At 41.4% G+C, this 20,990-nt stretch overlaps 1 protein-coding gene across 1 annotated transcript in view; it reads left to right on the plus strand.

Moving 5' to 3' along the window:
* The window catches only part of LOC115135302 (sorbin and SH3 domain-containing protein 1-like), a 73,672-nt gene that overhangs the window by 28,958 nt on the left and 23,724 nt on the right, over positions 1-20,990 (plus strand). The window contains 11 exon segments of the mRNA XM_029669843.2: positions 75-170; positions 2,596-2,712; positions 3,769-3,878; positions 4,190-4,337; positions 5,063-5,217; positions 5,800-5,860; positions 6,034-6,111; positions 8,836-8,871; positions 9,303-9,399; positions 12,757-12,871; positions 14,602-14,685. Coding sequence (XP_029525703.2) covers positions 137-170; positions 2,596-2,712; positions 3,769-3,878; positions 4,190-4,337; positions 5,063-5,217; positions 5,800-5,860; positions 6,034-6,111; positions 8,836-8,871; positions 9,303-9,399; positions 12,757-12,871; positions 14,602-14,685 — 1,035 coding nt within the window. The 5' untranslated portion in view covers positions 75-136.

The following is a 20,990-nucleotide window of genomic DNA, read 5'->3' on the forward strand; positions in this document are numbered from 1 at the left end:
ATTCCCAATGTTCACTTTGGAGAATTTGGCCCCAGCTTACACTTGTACACTGTGTCTGTCTGTTGTTTTGGCAGCTCCTCCGGTCCCCTCAGGTCCTCGCTGTGTGTCTGCAGTCAGAATCACCCCTCTGACAAGCATGAAAGGCTCTCCCGATCTGATTCCGTCTGCAGGTGAGCACACTCATTAACTCCTCTTCCCCTCCTCCACTTCTCTCATCTATCTTTCATCAGGCTGAACTCCAGGACACCTTCGACACACTGGATATGGCGAGGAGGATCACTTGTTAACCATCTGCATCCATTTTAAACAACAATATGCTACTATAGTGTCTCTGCCAGTGTTTACAACACAGTTGTACTAATTGGATGTAATGACAGACTCAAATCAAATTGTATATTTTTGGTCACATACACATGGTTAGCAGATGTTATTGCGAGTGTAGAGAAATGCTTGGGCTTCTAGTTCCGACAGTGCAGCAACATCTAGCAAGTAATATCTAACAATTCCACAACAAGTACCTAATACACACCAAACTAAGTAAAGGAATGGAATAAGAATATATAAATATATGGATGAGCAATCTCAGCCATGTCAGAGCGACATAGGCTAAGATGCAATAGATAGTATAGAATACAGTATATACACTACCGTTCAAAACTTTGGGGTCACTTAGAAATGTCCTTGTTTTTGAAAGAAAAGCTAAAAGAATTGTCCATTAAAATAACATCAAATTGATCAGAAATACAGTGTAGACATTGTTAATGTTGTAAATTACTATTGTAGCTGGAAACGGCTGATTATTACTGGAATATCTGCATAGGCGTACAGAGGCCCATTATCAGCAACCATCACTCCTGTGTTCCAATGGCACGTTGTGTTAGCTAATCCAAGTTTATCATTTTAAAAGGCTAAATGATCATTAGAAAACCCTTTTGCAATTATGTAGCACAGCTGAAAACTAGAAGGCCAGCATCCCGGAGTCGCCTCCTCACTGTTGACGTTGAGACTGATGTTTTGCGGGTACTATTTAATGAAGCTGCCAGTTGACGACTTGTGAGGTTGTCTGTTTCTCAAACTAGACACTCTAATGTACTTGTCCTCTTGCTCAGTTGTGCACTGGGGCCTCCCACTCCTGTTTCTATTCTGGTTAGGGCCAGTTTGCGCTGTTCTGTGAAGGGAGTAGTACATAGCGTTGTATGAGATATTCAGTTTCTTGGCAATTTCTCGCATGGAATAGCCTTCATTTCTCAGAACAAGAATAGACTGATGAGTTTCAGAAGAAAGTCTTTGTTTCTGGCCATTATGAGCCTGTAATTGAACCTACAAATGCTGATGCTCCAGATACTCAACTAGTCTAAAGAAGGACAGTTTTAATTTCTTATTTAAGTAGCACAACTGTTTTCAGCTGTGCTAACATAATTGCAAAACGGTTTTCTAATGATCATTTAGCCTTTTGAAGAGGATAAACTTGGATTAGCTAACACAATGTGCCATTGGAACACAGGAGTGATGGTTGCTGATAATGGGCCTCTGTACGCCTATGTAGAAATTCCATTAATAATCTGCCGTTTCCAGCTACAATAGTCATTTACAACATTAACAATGTCTACAGTGTATTTCTGATCAATTTGATGTTATTTTACTGGAATAAAATTGGCTTTTTTTTCTAAAAACAAGGACATGTCTAAGTGACCCCAAAATGTTGAACGGTAGTGTACATATGAGAAGAGTAATGCAAGATATGTAAACATGATTAAAGTGCCATTATTAAAGTGACTAGTGTTCCATTTATTAAAGTGGCCAATGATTTCAGGTCTGTATGTAGGCTGCAGCCTCTCTATGTTAGTGATGGCTGTTTAACAGTCTGATTGATGGCCTTGAGATAGAAGCTGTTTTTCAGTCTCTCGGCCCCAACTTTGATGCACCTGTACTGACCTCGCCTTCTGGATGGTAGCGGGGTGAACAGGCAGTGGCTCGGGTGGATGTTGTCCTTGATGATCTTTTTGCCCTTCCTGTGACATCAGGTGCTGTAGGTGTCCTGGAAGGCAGATAGTTTGCCCCCGGTGATGCGTTGTGCAGACCGCACCACCCTCTGGAGAACCCTGCGGTTGTGGGCGGTACAGTTGCCGTACCAGGCGGAGATACAGCTCGACAGGACGCTTTCAATTGTGCATCTGTAGAAATTTGTGAGGGTTTTAGGTGACAAATTTCTTCAGCCTCCTGAGGTTGAAGAGGCACTGTTGCGCCTTCTTCACCACACTGTCTGTGTGGGTGTACCATTTCAGTTTGTCTAATGGTGTTAGTGCGTAATTAATTATATGGATGAGGGGAGTATTAAAGTGTTGGCCTGGATTTGACATTTCCATTCTATTTTTAGAATTTGGGGCGTGAAGTAACATAGATTGCCTCAGGACCTGAGGCAATAGAACTGTGTCTCATGGTGATTATTGAAGCTCACTCTGAGAATCGAGTCAAACAATGCGTGTCTGTGAGGATGTTTCACACATCTTTTGCCTCTGAACAATGAGTGACTGTGAAGATCCAATGAAAGTCTGGTGCTAACATCATTGTGTGTACCTGTCTATCTATCTATAGAGCTGGACCCTACAAGAGTGTGTAAAGGGAAGGGGGTCGTGACTCTGAGGGCCACTCTGGTCCACATAGACGACGAGGACTGCGTCAGCGAAGAATCAAATGTTGACACAGCGCCAAGTAAGTCAAAGAGAATGCTAAAGCTGCTCTCTAAAATCTTAGATATTACAGCATATGTACATATGTACAGTATATCTAATATTTCTGGTATTATGTAGTGTTTTCCTTCTAATACAGAGTCGAGGGGAAACGCCATCATAGCTCCGTGAAAGGGACAAGTCAGATGTAATATAGCTGATGAGGCAAACTGGAAGGAAATGTTCCCGTTAACAAAATAGCACATTGTAATATCTTGATTATGTCATAGCGTGAATCACTAGCAATAATGACTATTTTAGTCATTTGTTTTGCTCTCTTGATGCATATGGAAGAAAATTCCCTGTATTGCCAAGCTTTTTTGTTCAGAGAAGTCTTAGAATTCTTGAGATACTGTACTTCATCAAGTACAGCTGGACTCACATATGCACATATTTCTGCTGTTTTGATATTAAAGTGAGATAACTTGTCACATTTGAAAGTGTATTGACATTTGGTTGCCCCGCACAACAGGGGATTGTTGACAATGATTGCTCATATTTTCCTGTGTTTCGTCAAAAAAAAAAAAAAAAAACTTTCGTTCGGACCTGCCCACAACTGCACTTTGGAAACAGTGCCTTAACTGTGGACTTGTTTGTCGAATTCAGTTACAACTGGGCTTTAAACTGGCCAAGGCTTTTGGGGAGATGCTTTAATTGTTGTTGAGACTGAATATAAAGGCCATTGGAACAAACAGCCTTTACAGACCACTGAATAGGCGCCTTGTTCTGATGACAAAGTTCACAGATTGTGGGAGAATCATTGGGTTTCTTTCTCCATGGAGATATTACCATCTCTGTCCGGGAAAAGCGCTATAGGAAGCGTTTGGTCACCGCAGCATCAGCCAGAGATTTATTTAATTGAGGATGAATTGTTTCCTGTTTGTAGTTTGGTGTTAATCTCTGAAACGTGTTAAGCCAAGAGACAAGGATTGCCAAGAGTACAGTGGTTTGTTTGTGTATCTTTCAGTATTGTTAGGATTCTGGTCGTCTTGCACTGTTATTCACTGGCCAAACTGAGATTGTTTTGGGATCATTTCAGGTGGTTGGATCGGCCAGATCAATGGAGACAGCGCTCAAACGGGATTTGCTGATGGAGGCTTCCACGATATCACAGCTGATTTACCTACAGTCAACAGAACTCAAGCCCAGGTGCGTTTTCATCTAAGATTTTTGATCATTCCCCCTATTTTGGGCATTTATGGGATAATACATCTGATAATTGCATGCTTGTTTTAATGTGAATAAATTCACATTTCAGCGTGATATAAATAGCCGTATTTGGTGTATTTTTCTTTTGTATTATGTGTCAATAATATTGCCTAAAAGCTGTGTTTTCTTAGCAAACCAGAATATGTTCCTGCTCAACTACTCATACTACCCAGTTCATCATTATTATCAAAAACGAAATAAGTATAAGAGAGGAACAGCATCACTCACAAGTGTTATTCACTCATTACCAGGGAAGTTCACCTGTGAACACAGAAGAACCCCAGCTTCCTGCCTCTTTTGACATTCAGAACTATATTTCGTCGACAAAGGCCACCTCTGCCTACCCATCCACCGCTGGCACTGTCAACCCAACCGTAGTTCTGCTACAACACAACAGAGGTAAGCACCCCTGATTCTGTGTAGTTTCGGAATGTGGGTTATGGATGAAATTGCCATCTGTTGACCACACTGTGAAGGGTGGACTAAACTCTGAGTGTAGATTCCTGGAATAGAGAGCCAAGTGAGACTGACTGGAAGGCTGATTGGGCTTTTACTCTATGTTTGCCAGCATGGATTGACCAGCTCAAAGCAACTCAGACTTGACCCTTTTTGATTAGCATTGTTTCATTGTCCTTTGTCCCATCTCTGTCCTCTCCTCACAACAGAGCAACAAAAGCAGCTTTCTATTTGTATGCCACACTGCTTCCTCTTTTGAAGCTGGCTGACAACATTTACTTTCATTACCTGATAACATGGAAACTCTGAGTGTAGATTCCTGGAATAGAGAGCCAAGTGAGACTGACTGGAAGGCTGATTGGGCTTTTACTAATTAATTAATTCGTTATCTCAATTGCTATGTTATTTTGTCCTCTCTTTTCAATATTAGTTCCTTCTGCTGGCTGGACAACATTTACTTTCATTACCTGATAACATTTTTTTGTCGAATGAGCAGGTGTCATCTGTTCATAATCATGTTTTACCATTGAAATGACTGTATATCATTTGCATAGTATGCTTGTGGATCATATGGGGTATGTAGAGCTATTTGCCAGTAATGATTTTGACTGGTAGGACCCACTGTAGCACTTCTCTACCCTTTGACACAGCAATGTTGGCTTTTTCAGACCCCACCCCAGAGAGGGACAAATCGCCTGATCCAGGACCTGTAGTTGGAACAGAGCGAGAACTGAGCCAACACCCAGATATGGACGGCAAGAGGATGAGGTACTCTCAATCCCATATCTTGGGCCCACTGAACCAGCCCATCGTGCCAGTACGGGTAAGAAAACAATATGAAGTTACTGTATAAAGAGAGGAGAGTGGCCTGCCTGGTCCCAGATCTGTTTGAGCTATACAGCCAAACAATGACAACAAACATAGGAGTTAGTTATACAGCACAAACAGATCTGGAATCAGGCTAAGAAGACACACCTATGAGTGTATAGTCCAGATGTTATGAGTTGTGCTTGATAGTTTAAGTCCCTTTTTTTATTGTGCCTTTTTAAAATAATCTGTGGCCTTTTAATACTTTTTTTTATTGAACCTTTATTTAACTTGGTCAGGTAAGAACAAATTCTTATTTACAATTACGGCCTACCCCGGCCAAACCCTAACCCGGACGATGCTGGGCCAATTGTGCAGCGCCCTATGGGACTCCCAATCACGGGCGGTTGTGGTACAGCCTGAAATCAATCCAGGGTCTGTAGTGACGCCTTTAGCACTGAACTGCAGTGCCTTAGACCGCTGCGCCACTTGGGAGCCTCCTTCACAGGCCATTTTTCATTTAATGCTTAGGTAGGGAGTACTGTTTTTTCTGTTTGTTTTTAAATATGAAAAAAAAACATGAATATTTTCTTTTCAGAACACAGATAAGTCAAAGGACTGGTACAAGAACATGTTTAAACAGATACACAGAATTCCAGGTAAGGGGATCATAACAAAAATCGGACTGCCTGTCCTCATGTGTGTGTTTGATTTGACGTTGACCCACGTGCCTGTTGTTTCTGTCAAGCCGCTGTCTTTGTGAGTCTGTGAGTGTGTTCGTTGGTGTCACCTTGTGTGTGTTGTTTTTTTTTGTCTCCGTCGCCTCGCTCAGAACCTGTTGAGGAAAACCCATATCGCCCCACCTACATATTCCCTGAATCCTATGATCCTAGGCAGATGAAAACAACAGGTACCCAATAGCAATCGTGGCTCCACTTCCTGACTTTACTAATCATGTATAATCCCTTCATTATAATGTCCTTATGACTGTGTTGACTCTCCTTTTGTTACTTACCGTTGCCTTGATAGAATTGAAAACGAGTCAGCAATTGGAGCACTGGTTTGCTCAGTAAAACTACGAGTTGGATTAATACAAGACTACGCCATGAATTTCACTTGAACTAATGTTTAACACGAGTACCGTTTTTGCATGACCTAATTCATGGACCATATATTGTGAGCTCTGCTCATCTTTTAATATGAATATATTCATGAACAGACATTTCCCGGCATTTCAATTCTTCCTGATCCAAAGATACAGTACTGGAGACAGATTAGGAACATTTGGGACACTAGATCAGGGATGTGCAACTGGCAGCCCGTTTTTGTAGGCCCGTGGATCAATTTCAAATGGAACTCAATCAGGGTCCCAACTTACAGTGGAGAGTTAGAATAGTAGAATTACCCAAGGTGCAATTTCAAAATGTGGTTGTGCATCAGCAGTTGCTCTCTTGTTATGTTAGTCAATGACAGACATTCAATAAGCCTATGCCGGCGATTGTGTTATGTATTGGTAAGTTAGTCTTTAGTCTAGCCAGCTATCTATAAGCTTGTAGTAATCACGGTCAATTATGGACCGGGGTGGGGGCCATTGGTTTGTACGTCACTTTCACTCAGATATCATATTAACGTGGCATAAGTCAAGGCAAAATGTGTAGAATTTGCATGTAATGAATTACAAAATTGCTAAATGTTCTCTAAGCCCCATTGCAAAATGTATAGAAATTGCAGGAAAGTAATTCTAAAACGTAATATTTTTCTCTCCACTCTCAAGAGGGGGGGGCGCTAAAATGTTTTGCCCGTAAGGTGGATGTGGCCCCCCATCAAAAATGTGCTTAGGGCCCCCAAAAGCCTAAGGCAGGCTCTGACTGCATGTGTAGGTAAGGGTGTGGGTACGCAGAACCGCGAGCCACACTGCGGCCCCTCGTGATGAGTTCAGATTTTCTGTGGCCCCTACCCCCAATACAGTTGCCCATCCCTGCACTAGATGGTGCTCAAGTGCTATGTATTACAACAACCAAGCATAACAGAGAGGCTCTGTGTGTACTATACAGGCGGTAGTAGATCACACTGTCTGTGTTCCATGTACAGTGTATCAGCATTTTTACACTACACTAGTTGTAAACCGGTCTAGTTGGTGCAAAGCCCTCTATTTGTGTGTGCGTGTGTATTCACTTATACTGTATTGACTGCACTGAAACTATCGAACTGTTAACTGCACTATCTAACAGTTAACAGTTGTTTTTAAATCATGATTGCCGAGCATGTCTCATGTAGGCCTACATCACCTTGCATGCAGTTTTGTACAGTAGACACTGAGTATACAAGACATTAGGAACTGCTCTATCCATGACATAGACTGACCAGGTGAACGCTACGATGCCTTATTGTTGTCGCTTGTTAAATCCACATCCATCAGTGTCGATGAAGTGGAGACATGGATTGTGTATGTGTGCCATTCCCGAGGGTGAATGGGTAAGACAAAAGATTTAAGTGCCTTTGAATGAGGTATGGCAGTAGGTGCCAGGCGCACCGGTTTGTGTCAAGCGGGAAGCGCTGGAGTCAACACGGGCCGGCATCCCAACTGAATATTAGGAAAGTGTTCCTAATGTTTGGTGTACTCAGTGTGTGTGCTGTGTACAGATCTACTTATTTTCCCTTTGTTTCTGCTCATGTCTGCTTCCCAGAAACCTGATGTCTGGTTATTTACTGAGTCAATCGATCAATAAATCGAATAATTGATCAAAGAAAGTGTTGTACGAAAATTGTACGCTATTCCAAGATTTCCCAAGAACAGCATTACTTATTCATGAAGATATGCGTCTTCCAAAGTGCTTTGACTGACAACCTCCGAAAAGCACTCTGTTTACAGTGTGTTTGAAGAAATGTAATAGCTGACCTGATGGAGTAAAGGGCATACTGTACTGTGCAATAACAGAGGAGGAAGAGACGCTTTACTGTGCCCTTTTAAGAGCTGTACCCGGCCTTATAGCGTTATATTTGCATATATTATATACGGCTCTGTCTGTACCCTGTCCTTTGAGTCCTTAAAACCCTTTTTCTACCACTCCACAAATTTCTTCTTGACATATAGTATGTCAGCATAATGTATTTGAATTACCAATGAATATTGATTTTCAGGCATCGTGATTAGATGTTTTTTTAAACTATGCCCCCCCCTCGGAAAGCTATTGTTGTAGATGCAGGCCAAAACATGTATTTTTGGTCATTTAAAAACATTTCATAGCTATTATTAATCTCACTTCTGTTTTGGATCATCTTCGACGATGCGTTAGGGTGCCCGTCTTGAACAGTTGATTCATGTAGTCAACACATACTTGACCTTGCCATTCTACAAGTTCACTGCTTGTAACATTGCTATAGGAAGCAGTTCGCAGGATTCTGTCGTTACAGTGTGGCACTGCTGCTATCAAAGTGACCTCTACTGGTTATACTGAGGATCTAAATATGTAGCACCACTTTATCAAGCCTATTAACAGACAATAGATGGGGTCACCCGCCCTTGGTTAACATTGCATAGCGAAGACGTATACAAGTGGAACTGCCAGTGGAGCAGGCTAGTATGTGCATGTGTATAGTCTATTTCTAATAGTGATGTTTCCCTCTGTTACAGATGATGGTCACTCCCCCTATGGTTATGTGGAAGAAGGTGCGTTTTGTCCTCCTCTTAGATTCAGACATGAATCATAATCCTTTATTTAACTTTGTATAGCGCTTTTTATTACAGAAAATAATTTCAAAGTGCATAAAAATAAAATAAAAAACGACACATTTAAATTGAGATGGTAGAGATTGAGATTGAATGTCTCTATATAACTTTGGATGAAAGGCTGGGAGGCAATTTGGATTGGATATTATATATTATAGATATTATATTATATATAATATAATATATATAATGTGATCTCAATAGCATGGTTTTTGGTTCTTGTTTAAATTGACTGTACAATCAAATTGCGAGGACGAGCCCCTACACGAACACTTTAGACACTGAGAAAGATTTCAGTTCATTTCAGTTTAAGCAAAACATTACAAGCCACTTTCATAAAGAGTCTGATGCTCTTTTGTGTTTATTTTCAGTGAAAGCGGTCCCACGATCAAAAAGTGCCGCTGAAGTTGACCATAGGTCGTCTATGCCTGTGCCAACACGGTCCTCTTCCCTCAAACCTGCCAAAAGGTAAGTCCTTTTCTATTGCCGTTCCTTTAAATATGGACAGTAGTAAAGTGTGTCCTCGAAGACCTCATAACCCAATGAACTTACTCTTCATTAGAAGTGAATTGCCTGTGCCGAGCTGTTCACAAGGGGATGCATTTTTGGTAGCACTTTTAGATGAGGGACTGTAATGAGATACAATAAGAGGTATACAATTATATTCATTTTAGCTAACATGTTTGGTGTGGTAATGAATATTTAGTCACGTAAAATGTAACCTACACACTTGACTACACACTTGTCATGGATTCAGGAATTCTACTTTTCTGGTTATATTAGATGTTCTTCAGGAATCAGAAGGGCATCTACAGTAGATGAGTACAGAGCAGTAGGAACAGTACTTTGTTCCTCACCTTTGACATCGACTCATGCTAACCTCGTGGTTACCTTGTCCCCAGTTAGGTCCTGTCTAACCTCTACTACCTCCTGTGCTTGTCACACTACATGTGATTAGACAACCTCCTCGCCCCTCCCCTTAAATGCTAGTTCTGGCAAAGAAAATCCACTCTCTAAGGCAGAGATCATCAACTAGATTCAGCCGCAGGCCGATTTTTTCTTCAGCAGATGGCCAGGAGGCCGGAACATAATTACAAATCATTTGTAGACTGCACATTGAACACAAGAAGCCAAACAGATATAATAGTTGACTAAAACATAATCACTTCAAAACGTATTTTCATTTGTATACAATCACATATATGTCTCTATTATACATGGTAATATTTTGCAACATATTTCCTAAATTAAAATCACTTGGAGCTGATTTGCTGGTGTTTTAAATATATATGTTGTTTTTATATATAAAAAAATTTTGCTCCGAAAACTTATGGGGTCAAATTTGGGGAACCCTGCTCTAAGGCGTGTGTGGAGAAATGAGTGATGGAGAGAAAGAAGGAAGACAGGTGATGGAGGATAAACTGTTGCTCACGGAAGCTGCAGATGACATGCCATATTAACTCAAGCCCTTTCCTTGGTGTATACAGTGCAATTACTTTTTCCACATTTTTTTACATTACAGACTTAACAAAAAATGTTTCTCATCAATCTATACACAATACCCCATAATGACAAGCCAAAAATAGTTTTTTAGATATTTTTGCAAATATATTACAAATAAAAAATGGAAATATTACTACTTAATATTATATTATATTGCATAAGTATTCAGAGCCTTTATTCAGTACTTTGTGTGAAGCACCTTTGACAGCCATTACAGCCTTGAGTCTTCTTGGATATGACGCTACAGGCTTGGCATACCTGTATTTCGGGAGTTTCTCCCATTCTTCTCTGCAGATCCTCTCATGCTCTGTCAAGTTGGATGGGGAGAGTCACTGGACAGCTATTTTCAGGTCTCTCCAGAGATGTTCGATTGGGTTCAAGTCTGGGCTCTGGCGGGACATTCAGAGACTTGTCCCGAAGTCACTCCTGCGTTGTCTTGGTTGTGTGCTTAGGGTCGTTGTCCTGTTAGAAGGTGAACCTTCGCCCCAGTCTGAGGTCCTGAGCACTCTGGAGCAGGTTTTCATCAAGGATCTCTCTCTACTCTGCTCCATTCATCTTTCCCTCGATCCTGACTACTCTCCCAGTCCCAGCCGCTGAAAAACATCTCCACAGCCTGATGATGCCACCACCATGCTTCACCATAGGGACGGTGCCAGGTTTCCTCCAGATGTGATGCTTGGCATTCAGGACAAAGAGTTCCATCTTGGTTTCATCAGACTAGAGAATTGAATTTCGTATGGTCTGAGAGTCCTTTAGGTACCCATTGGCAAACTCCAAGCAGGCTGTCATGTGCCTTTTACTGTGGAGTGGCTTTCGTCCGGCCACTCCACCGTAAAGGCCTGATTGGTGAAGTTCTGCAGAGATGGTTGTCCTTCTGTAAGGTTCTCCCATCTCCACAGAGGAACTCTGTTGCTCTGTCAGAGTGACCATCAGGTTCTTGGTCACCTCCCTGTCCAAGGCCCTTCTCCCCCAAATTGCTCAATTGCTCAGTTTGTCCAGGCGGCCAGCTCTAGGAAGAGTCTAAGTGGTTCCAAACTTCTTCCATTTAAGAATGATGGAGGCCACTGTGTTCTTGAGGACTTTTAGTGCTGCAGAAATCTTTTTGTACTCTTCCCCAGATCTGTGCCTCGACACAATCCTGTCTCGGAGCTCTACGGGCAATTCCTTCGACCTCATGGCTTGGTTTTTGCTCTGACATGCACTGTCAACTGTGGGACCTTATATAGACAGGTGTTTGCCTTTCCAATCAGTACATTCTGAATGCACTGTACATGTTACCTCTAGTTATCTCTAGCGTGTGACCCTGCTGAGACTGCATTTGTGATGGCTATCCATTTGTGGAACACTGTCTGCTCTTTGACAATGACGTTTGTAAAATGTTTGCCACTACGATAAGCAGTTTGATCCTTAAGTAATTGGGGTAATAGCCCCCTGAGACCCCCACAAAAAAAGTGTAGATTCATTGTATTTATTTTATTACATTGTTACGTAACATACAGTAAGTGTTTGGGGTATAAAAAAAATAATTTAACCAAGAAAACAATGTGAAAAAAATATTGCAATTTAACTTTTATTGTAAGTCCAAAATTGGGACGTAAACATGAAAAACGTGACATTACAGTCAATGGGTACAGGAGATGAAAAACATAGTGTGTCCTCCACAGAGGACATTTCTTGATAAGCTCTTATATAGCTCTTATTTAATGTGATCAAAATGATTACACAGTCCTGACAACTCACTTAACTATTCCTGAGATATTCACTTACTGTAAACAATTTGAATATCAAAAAAATGATCATTAATAATTACACACACTTCTTTTAAATTGTCCATAAAATGTGCCAATTTTGACGGCAGACTTTTTTTTTTTACAACCGGGAAGATAAAGGTGTCCCTCTCAAAGAGACAACAGGGCTTAATACTGTGGCTTGCATGGCCTCGGAGATACGGACCAAGAACTGAAAACATTTTATTGCTGGGTCTCAGTGTGATAGAAAGCATTTGTTTCCGTAAAAGTATATCATGCAACACTTAACTCTCAGATTAAAACATGACCGTACATCTTATTCTTTATTAAATAATCTCTTAAAACGGCTCTGATAGAGAGAGAGAGAGAGAGAGAGAGAGAGAGAGAGAGAGAGAGAGAGAGAGAGAGAGAGAGAGAGACTAAAAGAGATGGAGAGTGGGAGGGGCACAAGCTTTACTGTATGGGAAAACACTGTTGATGATGGAGCTGTTACCCACAAAACTAGCCCAAGCTAGTTGCCATGGAGACTGCTTGACTTAATAGGGATTTGCTCTCTCCTCCCCTCCCCCTACAGGAACGACTGGGAGCCCCCTGACAAAAAGGTAGACACCAGGAAGTACCGTGCCGAGCCCAAGAGCATCTTCGAGTACGAGCCGGGAAAATCGTCGGTGATGAAACTGGAGAGAAAGGTACGACAGCCATGCTCCCAATGCCACGCGTATGATTCTGTGTTTGCCTCTGCAGTCTCTATTCTACGCATGTTGTGTAAGCTGTTTCCCTCTAAGAGCTTAGGTGGCTGCTTCACTAACTAGGGCAGCTTTAGTAGGTAACGTATGGGTAGACTGAATTGCCATGTGTACAACATTCCTAAAGGAGGATACTATTACAATGACAGATGACCTAGCTGGTGGTGTGGAGGTATCACTTACAAGCCTTGGCCATTGTCTTGCGGTGTTTCAACAGCAAAAATTGGCTTGAATCTGCTTGGAAAGGAGTCTTACACAGTACACAGTTTATGGACAAAAAATGCTATGGATATTTTTCATTATCTTTGACAGTATGAATACCTGTAGATCAGTGTATGCCACCCGGGTTCAACTGAAAGGACTGAATCTGGGCCGCATTAATGGCCCACTGTGATAGGGGCATTAGTGTCCCACTGTGATAGGGGCATTAAAGGTCCACTGTGATAGGGGCATTAAAGGCCCACTGTGATAGGGGCATTAAAGGCCCAATGTGATGGGGGCATTGGTGGCCCACTGTAATAGGGGCATGAAAGGCCCGTTGTGATAGGGGCATTACAGGCCCACTGTGATAGGAGCATTAAAGGCCCACTGTGATAGGGGCATTAAAGGCCCACTGTGATAGGGGCATTAAAGGCCCACTGTGATATTTACAGTCAATTGTTTCGATGACATACACCCATTGATTCTTAAACAGTACCACGTATTAATGTCTCATGAGATTCATTAGAGAGTGGGCCTTTAAACAAATGCTGCATATGGGTTTTAGCTCACAGTTGGTTTAGTTGATAGCCTCTTCGTGTGGCTCATACAGAAGAGAATAGAGATGCCTCTCTACAGTACAACAGTTATTTGATTATATCATAATGTAATCATTGTTTGTCTGGAGTTCAGTTATGGTGGGACTCATCCCTGTGGCACCACATACTGAACAGTAGAGATCGAGGCCTTGTTAATGCTTTCCACCATTGTCAGACAGACACTGTATGTGATGTGACAATTTCTTTAATTACAGGACACGGTCTGTGGTTCTGTGTCAGGTTCCTGGCAGCATTAGCAGAAGGCTATTCGGTCTCTTATTTTCATCTAGCCTCGTATATCTGTTGCTCTGTGAATTATGGTCTTCCTTATTGCCATTGTGGCTCAATGATTGAAATACACTATGCATAAGCATGTTAGGAGATACATTCACATTAAAAGAAGTAGAATAATACGATCTCAGTAGGAATACAATCATCAGAAGCAGATGGGATCTATGAAAGCACACTTCTGTGTCTTCTCTTACACGTGTGCACAGACTGCACACTCTAGTTGAGCGCGATTCTGATGACTGCTTTATATTATTTGCTGACGTCACAGGTAATATGTGTTCTATGTCTTTATCCATTTGATAGCGAATCCGTCATCCTCACCATCACTCATCAGAAATGTCAGTTTTTTTTCTTCTTCCCCCGCCTTGGATAACTCACCTGGTCTACAGACCAATCTTCAGGAATTCCTTTTGGATTAGGACATGTTTTGTTTAGAAATCCAGCATGTCGGGAATGTGGGAGTGTCGTCTGGATCACATCAAGAATGTGTCAAAGCCTCATTGCCTGTGTCTGTAAATGCTGTGCTGTCTGAACTGTCTTCTCTTTGTCTTTCTCCTCCTTTCCTTTTTGCCATGGCCCCTGTAGACTCAGCACACTAGTCCAGAAGATGTAGATTTAGAGAATGAGCCTTGGTATAGATTCTTTTCAGAGATGGACTTTGATAAAGCGGTAAGTGGCCGCTGTCTTAAAGTGACAGTGTATTTAAACGAAGCATGTGGTAATAACATCCATGTTTAAATGCCTAAACAAACTACTGAACAAATATATAAAAGCAACATGCAACTATTTCAACTGAGTTACAGTTCATATAAGGAAATCAATCAATTGAAATAGATTCATTATTCATTCATTAATCTATGGATTTCACTTGACTGGACAGGGGAGCAGCCATGGGTGGGCCTGGGAGGGCATAGGCCCACCCACCGGGGAGCCAGGCCCAGCCAATCAGAATGATTTTTTTTACGACAAATGGGCTTTATTACGGACAGAAATGCTCCTCAATTTCATCAGCTGTCCGGGTGGCTGGTCTCAGATGATCCCGCAGGTGAAGAAGCCGGATGTGAAGGTCCTGGGCTGGCATGGTTACACATGGCCTGCGGTTGGACGCACTGCCAAATTCTCAAAAAATTATGTTGGAGGCGGCTTATGGTAGAGAAATTAGCATTAAATTATCTGGCAACAGCTCTGTTGGACATTCCTGCAGTCAGCATGCTAATTGTACGCTCCCTCAACACTTGAGACATCTGTGGCATTGTGTTGTGTGACAAAACTGCACATTTTAGAGTGGCCTTTTATTGTCCCCAGCACAAGATGCACCTTTGTAATGATCATGCTGTTTAATCAGCTTCTTGATATGCCACACCTGTCAGGTGGATAGATTATCTTGGCAAAGGACAAATGCTCACTAACAGGGATGTAAGCAAATTTGTGCACAAAATTGAAGTGAAATAAGCTTTTTGTGCGTTTGGAAGATTTCGGGGATCTCTTATTTCAGCTCGTGAAACATGGGACCAACACTTTACATGTTGAGTTTATATTTTTGTTCAGTATATGTCTGTCTGTAAGGACTACTCCAACAAGTTTACCTCACATCTGCAAACCTTTACTGAATATAAACAAACTGTTATCCCCTCCTAAATATCTCGCAATGCGACCGTACCTTGAGTAATTTGCCTGCGATCACATTTCCCAGCTCTATAGTTACTCAATGAACTCTAGATATAGCTCTATCCTTGTATATGTAACGCATTTGTACATTTTTCTTTCTACTCTCAGTCAGAAGTGTGAAAGACAAGTGGGTCTGTGGCAAAGCAATGCAGTTATTGGCTATTCGGATGTTTGCCATGCTCATGCCGACATCTCTATCAATGCTTGTTGTTTTATTTTGCACCTTCTATACATTCTGGAACAACTCCCATCTTTTGACTTAAGTAACACCTGAAAGTGGGCTGTCTTTTTAAAACATTGTTCTACTTTCATCCTGTAAATATTGGCACCTGCTCTTCATCTGTGAAGCTTGCTTGAGTTTGGACTTAGCTATGTCAACTATGTTGGCAGCTGAACATTGTACGATGGCCTTACAGTAGCAATGGGCCTTATCTGGTGATTAGATGATTTGCAATTTTACACATTGTCCATTGGTGAGCCTAATTATATATCCAATACAATTTGGGTTAGGTGTCCTACTGCCACTGTATATGATAAGGAAGAATTACAGGCAAGTGATAAATCCCACAGCTGTTATGGCTGTATCAGGCAGAAAGCCATCTTTGCATTTTATCCTCACGGCTATGCCAACACTGGCACCATGCCCTCTGTACCATGTCATTAACTCAGCACCCATGTGGAAGTTCTTGTTGTTGTTGCATTGATGGGAACCCTACACATGAGGACACATAGCAAACGCCAGAGGACTGGGCAAAGGGATTCAACTGTGGTAACACCCCTCAGATCAAAACTGTTATGCCCTTTTCATACTAACGTGCTGACCCAAACTGTATTGTGCTGGCTCTGATATTTTCCTTTCACATGGTCCTTTCCAGTACAGTGTCTGACAACTATGGTAGTATATAAAACCAGGCCAGTACAAAATGGCTTGGCTCAGCCCTGTAGCCTGAAAAAGGACCAACAGTGCCCATGCAAGCACTACACGACAGCCCCTATTGAATCAAGCAGTGCTGTCTAGACTGGTATATTTACTATAGCTACTTTTCCAAGTGAGGGCGTGTTGTCAAGGTTGATTCAGAAGTTTGAGATACGGTGGGTAGCTTTGATAAATACCGATACGCTACATGCCTCGGGCATCAGTTGGCACCAGACAAGTATTCAGACTCACTGGCTGCCCACAAACAGATGTTCCATCTCCTTGCCGTCTGCTCTGTCAGTCAGTCAGTCAGTCAGGGCCAACCTCCACCTTGGAGTCTGCCTGGAAACCACACCTTCTTATTACTAAGGGTTAGGAGTGGGTAGTACAAGAAACTTTGGCCTCCAAGCGAGTTGTCTCAGGGCGCGTGGACGGTTGCCAGATTAGCTCAATTTGATGACATACTGACTCAACGCTTCAGATACACCTGGTATGTGTAGTATTTGACCCTCAAGGGGTGGGCTAGACAGACACCTTGGCACATTGGGTTTAAACTGGCATATCTCGTCTGGATTATGGCGACTCGATCTATGAGTTCTTAGAGTGATCATGGGATGATGGCTCCTTCTTGGAAGGTCTAGCTCGTCTAGACTCCATGTAACACATGATGATCAACCTAAGGAGGAAACCTGAGTATTCTTGACACAATATTTGTTCTTAATATTTTCCCCAAAGTTAAGTCCAAATGGTTTCTTGACAGCATAATGATCTAACGATAGTTAAAGTGATTTTCTGACCTCTTATACTTGTAGGACATTGTCTTATAATCACAATCCCTGTTGCTCCAAAAAACCTGGTCATAACCAGTATGGCTGGGAATTGCCAGGGACCTGATGAGCCGACATTATCACGATACTTAGGCACCGATACGATAGGTGTTGCGATTCTTGTGATTCTATACTGAACAAATATATAAACGCAACGTGAAACAATTTTTTGTGTGTATAAAAAATGTCAGGGATTTTTTATTTCAGCTCATGAAACATGGGGCCAACACTTTACATGTTGCTTTTATTTTTTTGTTCAGTTTATATGTATTGTGATTTGATACTGTGATTTTATTGGGATTCGATGTTCCAAACAAACGTTGAAAACAAATTGGCTCCCTTTTTAAAAAGAAGATGGAGAACAAGTTATGAAGGAAAAATACTGGAATTTTAGTTCAGGGTCAGCAAACTAGCGCATAAAGAATATTGAAATGTTGTCAAAACGACACGATATACCATCAAAAATATTATCCCGATATGTATCTGTATCGATTTCCCCCCATCACTAATAACCAGATAGATGCAGTGATATTATTGTTTAATCACATTAACCATTATACATCTCAAAGGTCACAACTTACGTGTGAGTTCACAGTCAGAGGTCTGGACATTCGTATGATTACGTTCAATAAAGTTCACAGTTATGTTCAATCACAGCTCCATGGATATACATATCGGAACGGAAGCCTCATTGTGTTTTCATATATAACCTCTGTTATATACCTAAGCAATAAGGCACGAGGGGGTGTGGTATATGGCCAATATACCACGGCTAAGGGGCGGCAGGGTAGCCTAGTGGTTAGAGCGTTGGACTAGTAAGCGAAAGGTTGCAAGTTCAAATCCCCGAGCTGACAAGGTACAAATCTGTCGTTCTGCCCCTGAACAGGCAGTTAACCCACTGTTCCTAGGCCGTCATTGAAAATAAGAATTTGTTCTTAACTGACTTGCCTAGTTAAATACAGGTAAAAAATTAAATTAAAATAAGGGCTGTTCTTAGGCTCAACGGCTGGATGCAGAGGTGCCTTATTACTATTATAAACTGGTTACCAACGTAATTAGAACAGTAAAAATACATGTTTGGTCATACTCGTGGTATACGGTCTGATATACCATGGCTTTCAGCCAATCAGCATTCAGGGTTCGAGCCACCCGGTTTATAATGAACCTTTATCTCTAAGCACTTTATGTGGAGAGGGTTAAGGATACAGCTATAACAACATGCCAGGGGAGCCAGTGTTTTTATAAGAACTTGTCTAAATGAGGATTCGCTTTTCGAAGGAAAAGCTCCCATTACATATTGATACACTCATGATTCCTATTTTTGAATGTAAATTAAAAAAGCCCATAGCACCCCAACCTGCAATGTTGGCCTATATATATCCCCCACCAGCAAAGTAGTACATTTCTTTGAGTCATCACAGACACCTGTTTAGAAACAGGCGTATGGAATTGGGCAAACAAATTTCAAACAGTGTTCCTCTGACGCCCCAGGGGAAAGGAATTCACGGTACCTTCATCCGCCTAGATTGGTAGACAGCTTCTAAAATGTTGTGTCCCATCGTTTCTATTGAATCCACACGTTACACAAAGAGACGTCAGATGTCTGCAATATCTGTCTGAAATCATTGTTTGACTTCAGGGATCTTGGCACGCTAGTGACAGTGGTTCATGCACATGAACTTTCCATCTTCAGTGACGTTCTTTTGTAGTCCACTTTTTATGGAATGTTTCTGATTGAAGGGTTAATCATATTTGGCATCCAACATATGGGTGAACTTTTGCAAAGCATGTCTGTTTCTGTTCAACCTTTTATTGTTATGTCAACCTGCCATAGACTATACTGTATCAGTGCCGTTTAAGATGATGGAGGATGATTCTATTTTTCATGATCATGGCCTTATTTCTATTACAGCATATTGGATGACTGTCATTCATAATCCATTTACCCATCTCAATGTAACGTTGATAGGTTTAGGCTCCTACATGATACTCTAATTTTCCCTATACCCATCATGAAGTTGCTACAACCTAGCCTATGAATGAAAGATCCATTATTTTGTAATCAAGGTGACACATTCAATACTGCCTTGCACACCTTTGCCTGCATCTAGATGATCTAGTGTGTAATCATTAGTCCAACAGTTGCATACAAGAGTTTTTTCTATTGCACAAATTCTGCTATATTTAGTCCCGCTTCGTTCTGTTTGCTTCCATTTAGGAAAAGATTTTCAACAGAATCGGCGGAATTAATACACCATTGATCACACACAAACTCAGTTCACTTTCATAGCAGCCACATACAAACAGCATGATCACTTTGCTCGAGGGACGAGACATAGGCTATGAACTCTCCTTCTCGCATCTATGCGCTGGAACTCCCTCCTCTCACCTTCTCTCTTCGCAGGGATGTGGACACAGGCTACACAAGAGGTGTACAACACATCAGCTGTCTGTGACCAGGCAAAAAAACTTTCAAAGCCAAACCTTCATATCATAACCGCTAACCGCTACACACAGCCTACATCATTGTCACCATATTAGCTAACATCATAGTCAACATAGCTGCTAGAACTAATGCATTAGTAAACTCGCTACAATCATGCAGTACTGTGTACCGTCAGCAAGCAGTTTAGCAGTTACACAGGCTGGTCGCGGTGGCAATAAATTAATAAAAACAAAAGCTTACCTTGACTTGGAAAAGTTCCAGTGCTGAATAACCAGAGCCAGCTAGCTAACATGACATCTCTCTCTGTTTGAGCTGGGTGTTTGAGTAGGCTAAACTAGCTAGCTGTATTCTCTAGCTAAAATGTGAAAGAGAAAGGGAAATATAGCTCTCTCTCTATCTCTCTCTCTCTCTCTCTCTCTCTCTCTCTCTCTTGTTTCTCCTTAATTTTTGAAGAAATTAATTTGTTTAAAACTGTTCAACTATTGTATTTCTCTCTCTTTGAGTCAACTGCTCACCACTTTTTATGCACTGCAGTGCTAGCTAGCTGTAGCTTATGCTTTCAGTGCTAGGTGGACAAAATGTCAGATCATGCTGCAAAAGCTCTGCTAGGTTGGAGGACATCCTCTGGAAGTTGTCAAAATTACTGTGTGAATCTATGGAAGGGGTTGAGAACCATGAGCCTCCTAGGTTTTGTATTGAAGTCAATGTACCCACAGGAGGACGGAAACTAGCTGTCCTCAGGCTTCACCACGGTGCTACCCCACAGAGAGCTGTTGAGGCTACTGTAGACTTTCATTGCAAAACAGTGTGTTTTAATCAATTATTTGGTTACATGAATATATTTATTATAGATTTATCCAAAAGGATACCTTTTTTTAAAGTTATTCTATGCAGAAATCTCTGTACCATTTCCTGGTTGCTAAAACTCGAATAGTTTGCCTAATTTCAGTTTATGTGACAAAATAAGCTAGTATAGTGTAGAGAATCACTGCTGTGAAATATATTTCCCATAACGAAAAATATTGTTTCAGCTGTTTGAAGCTGGTGTAAACCGAAAGTAAAAGACCCCAAAACCAAGCATATAAATAGCACATATTGAACAGATCTACCGCTTCTT

The sequence above is a fragment of the Oncorhynchus nerka genome, linkage group LG10 (assembly GCF_034236695.1).
Source record: "Oncorhynchus nerka isolate Pitt River linkage group LG10, Oner_Uvic_2.0, whole genome shotgun sequence".
Taxonomy (NCBI): Eukaryota; Metazoa; Chordata; class Actinopteri; order Salmoniformes; family Salmonidae; genus Oncorhynchus; species Oncorhynchus nerka.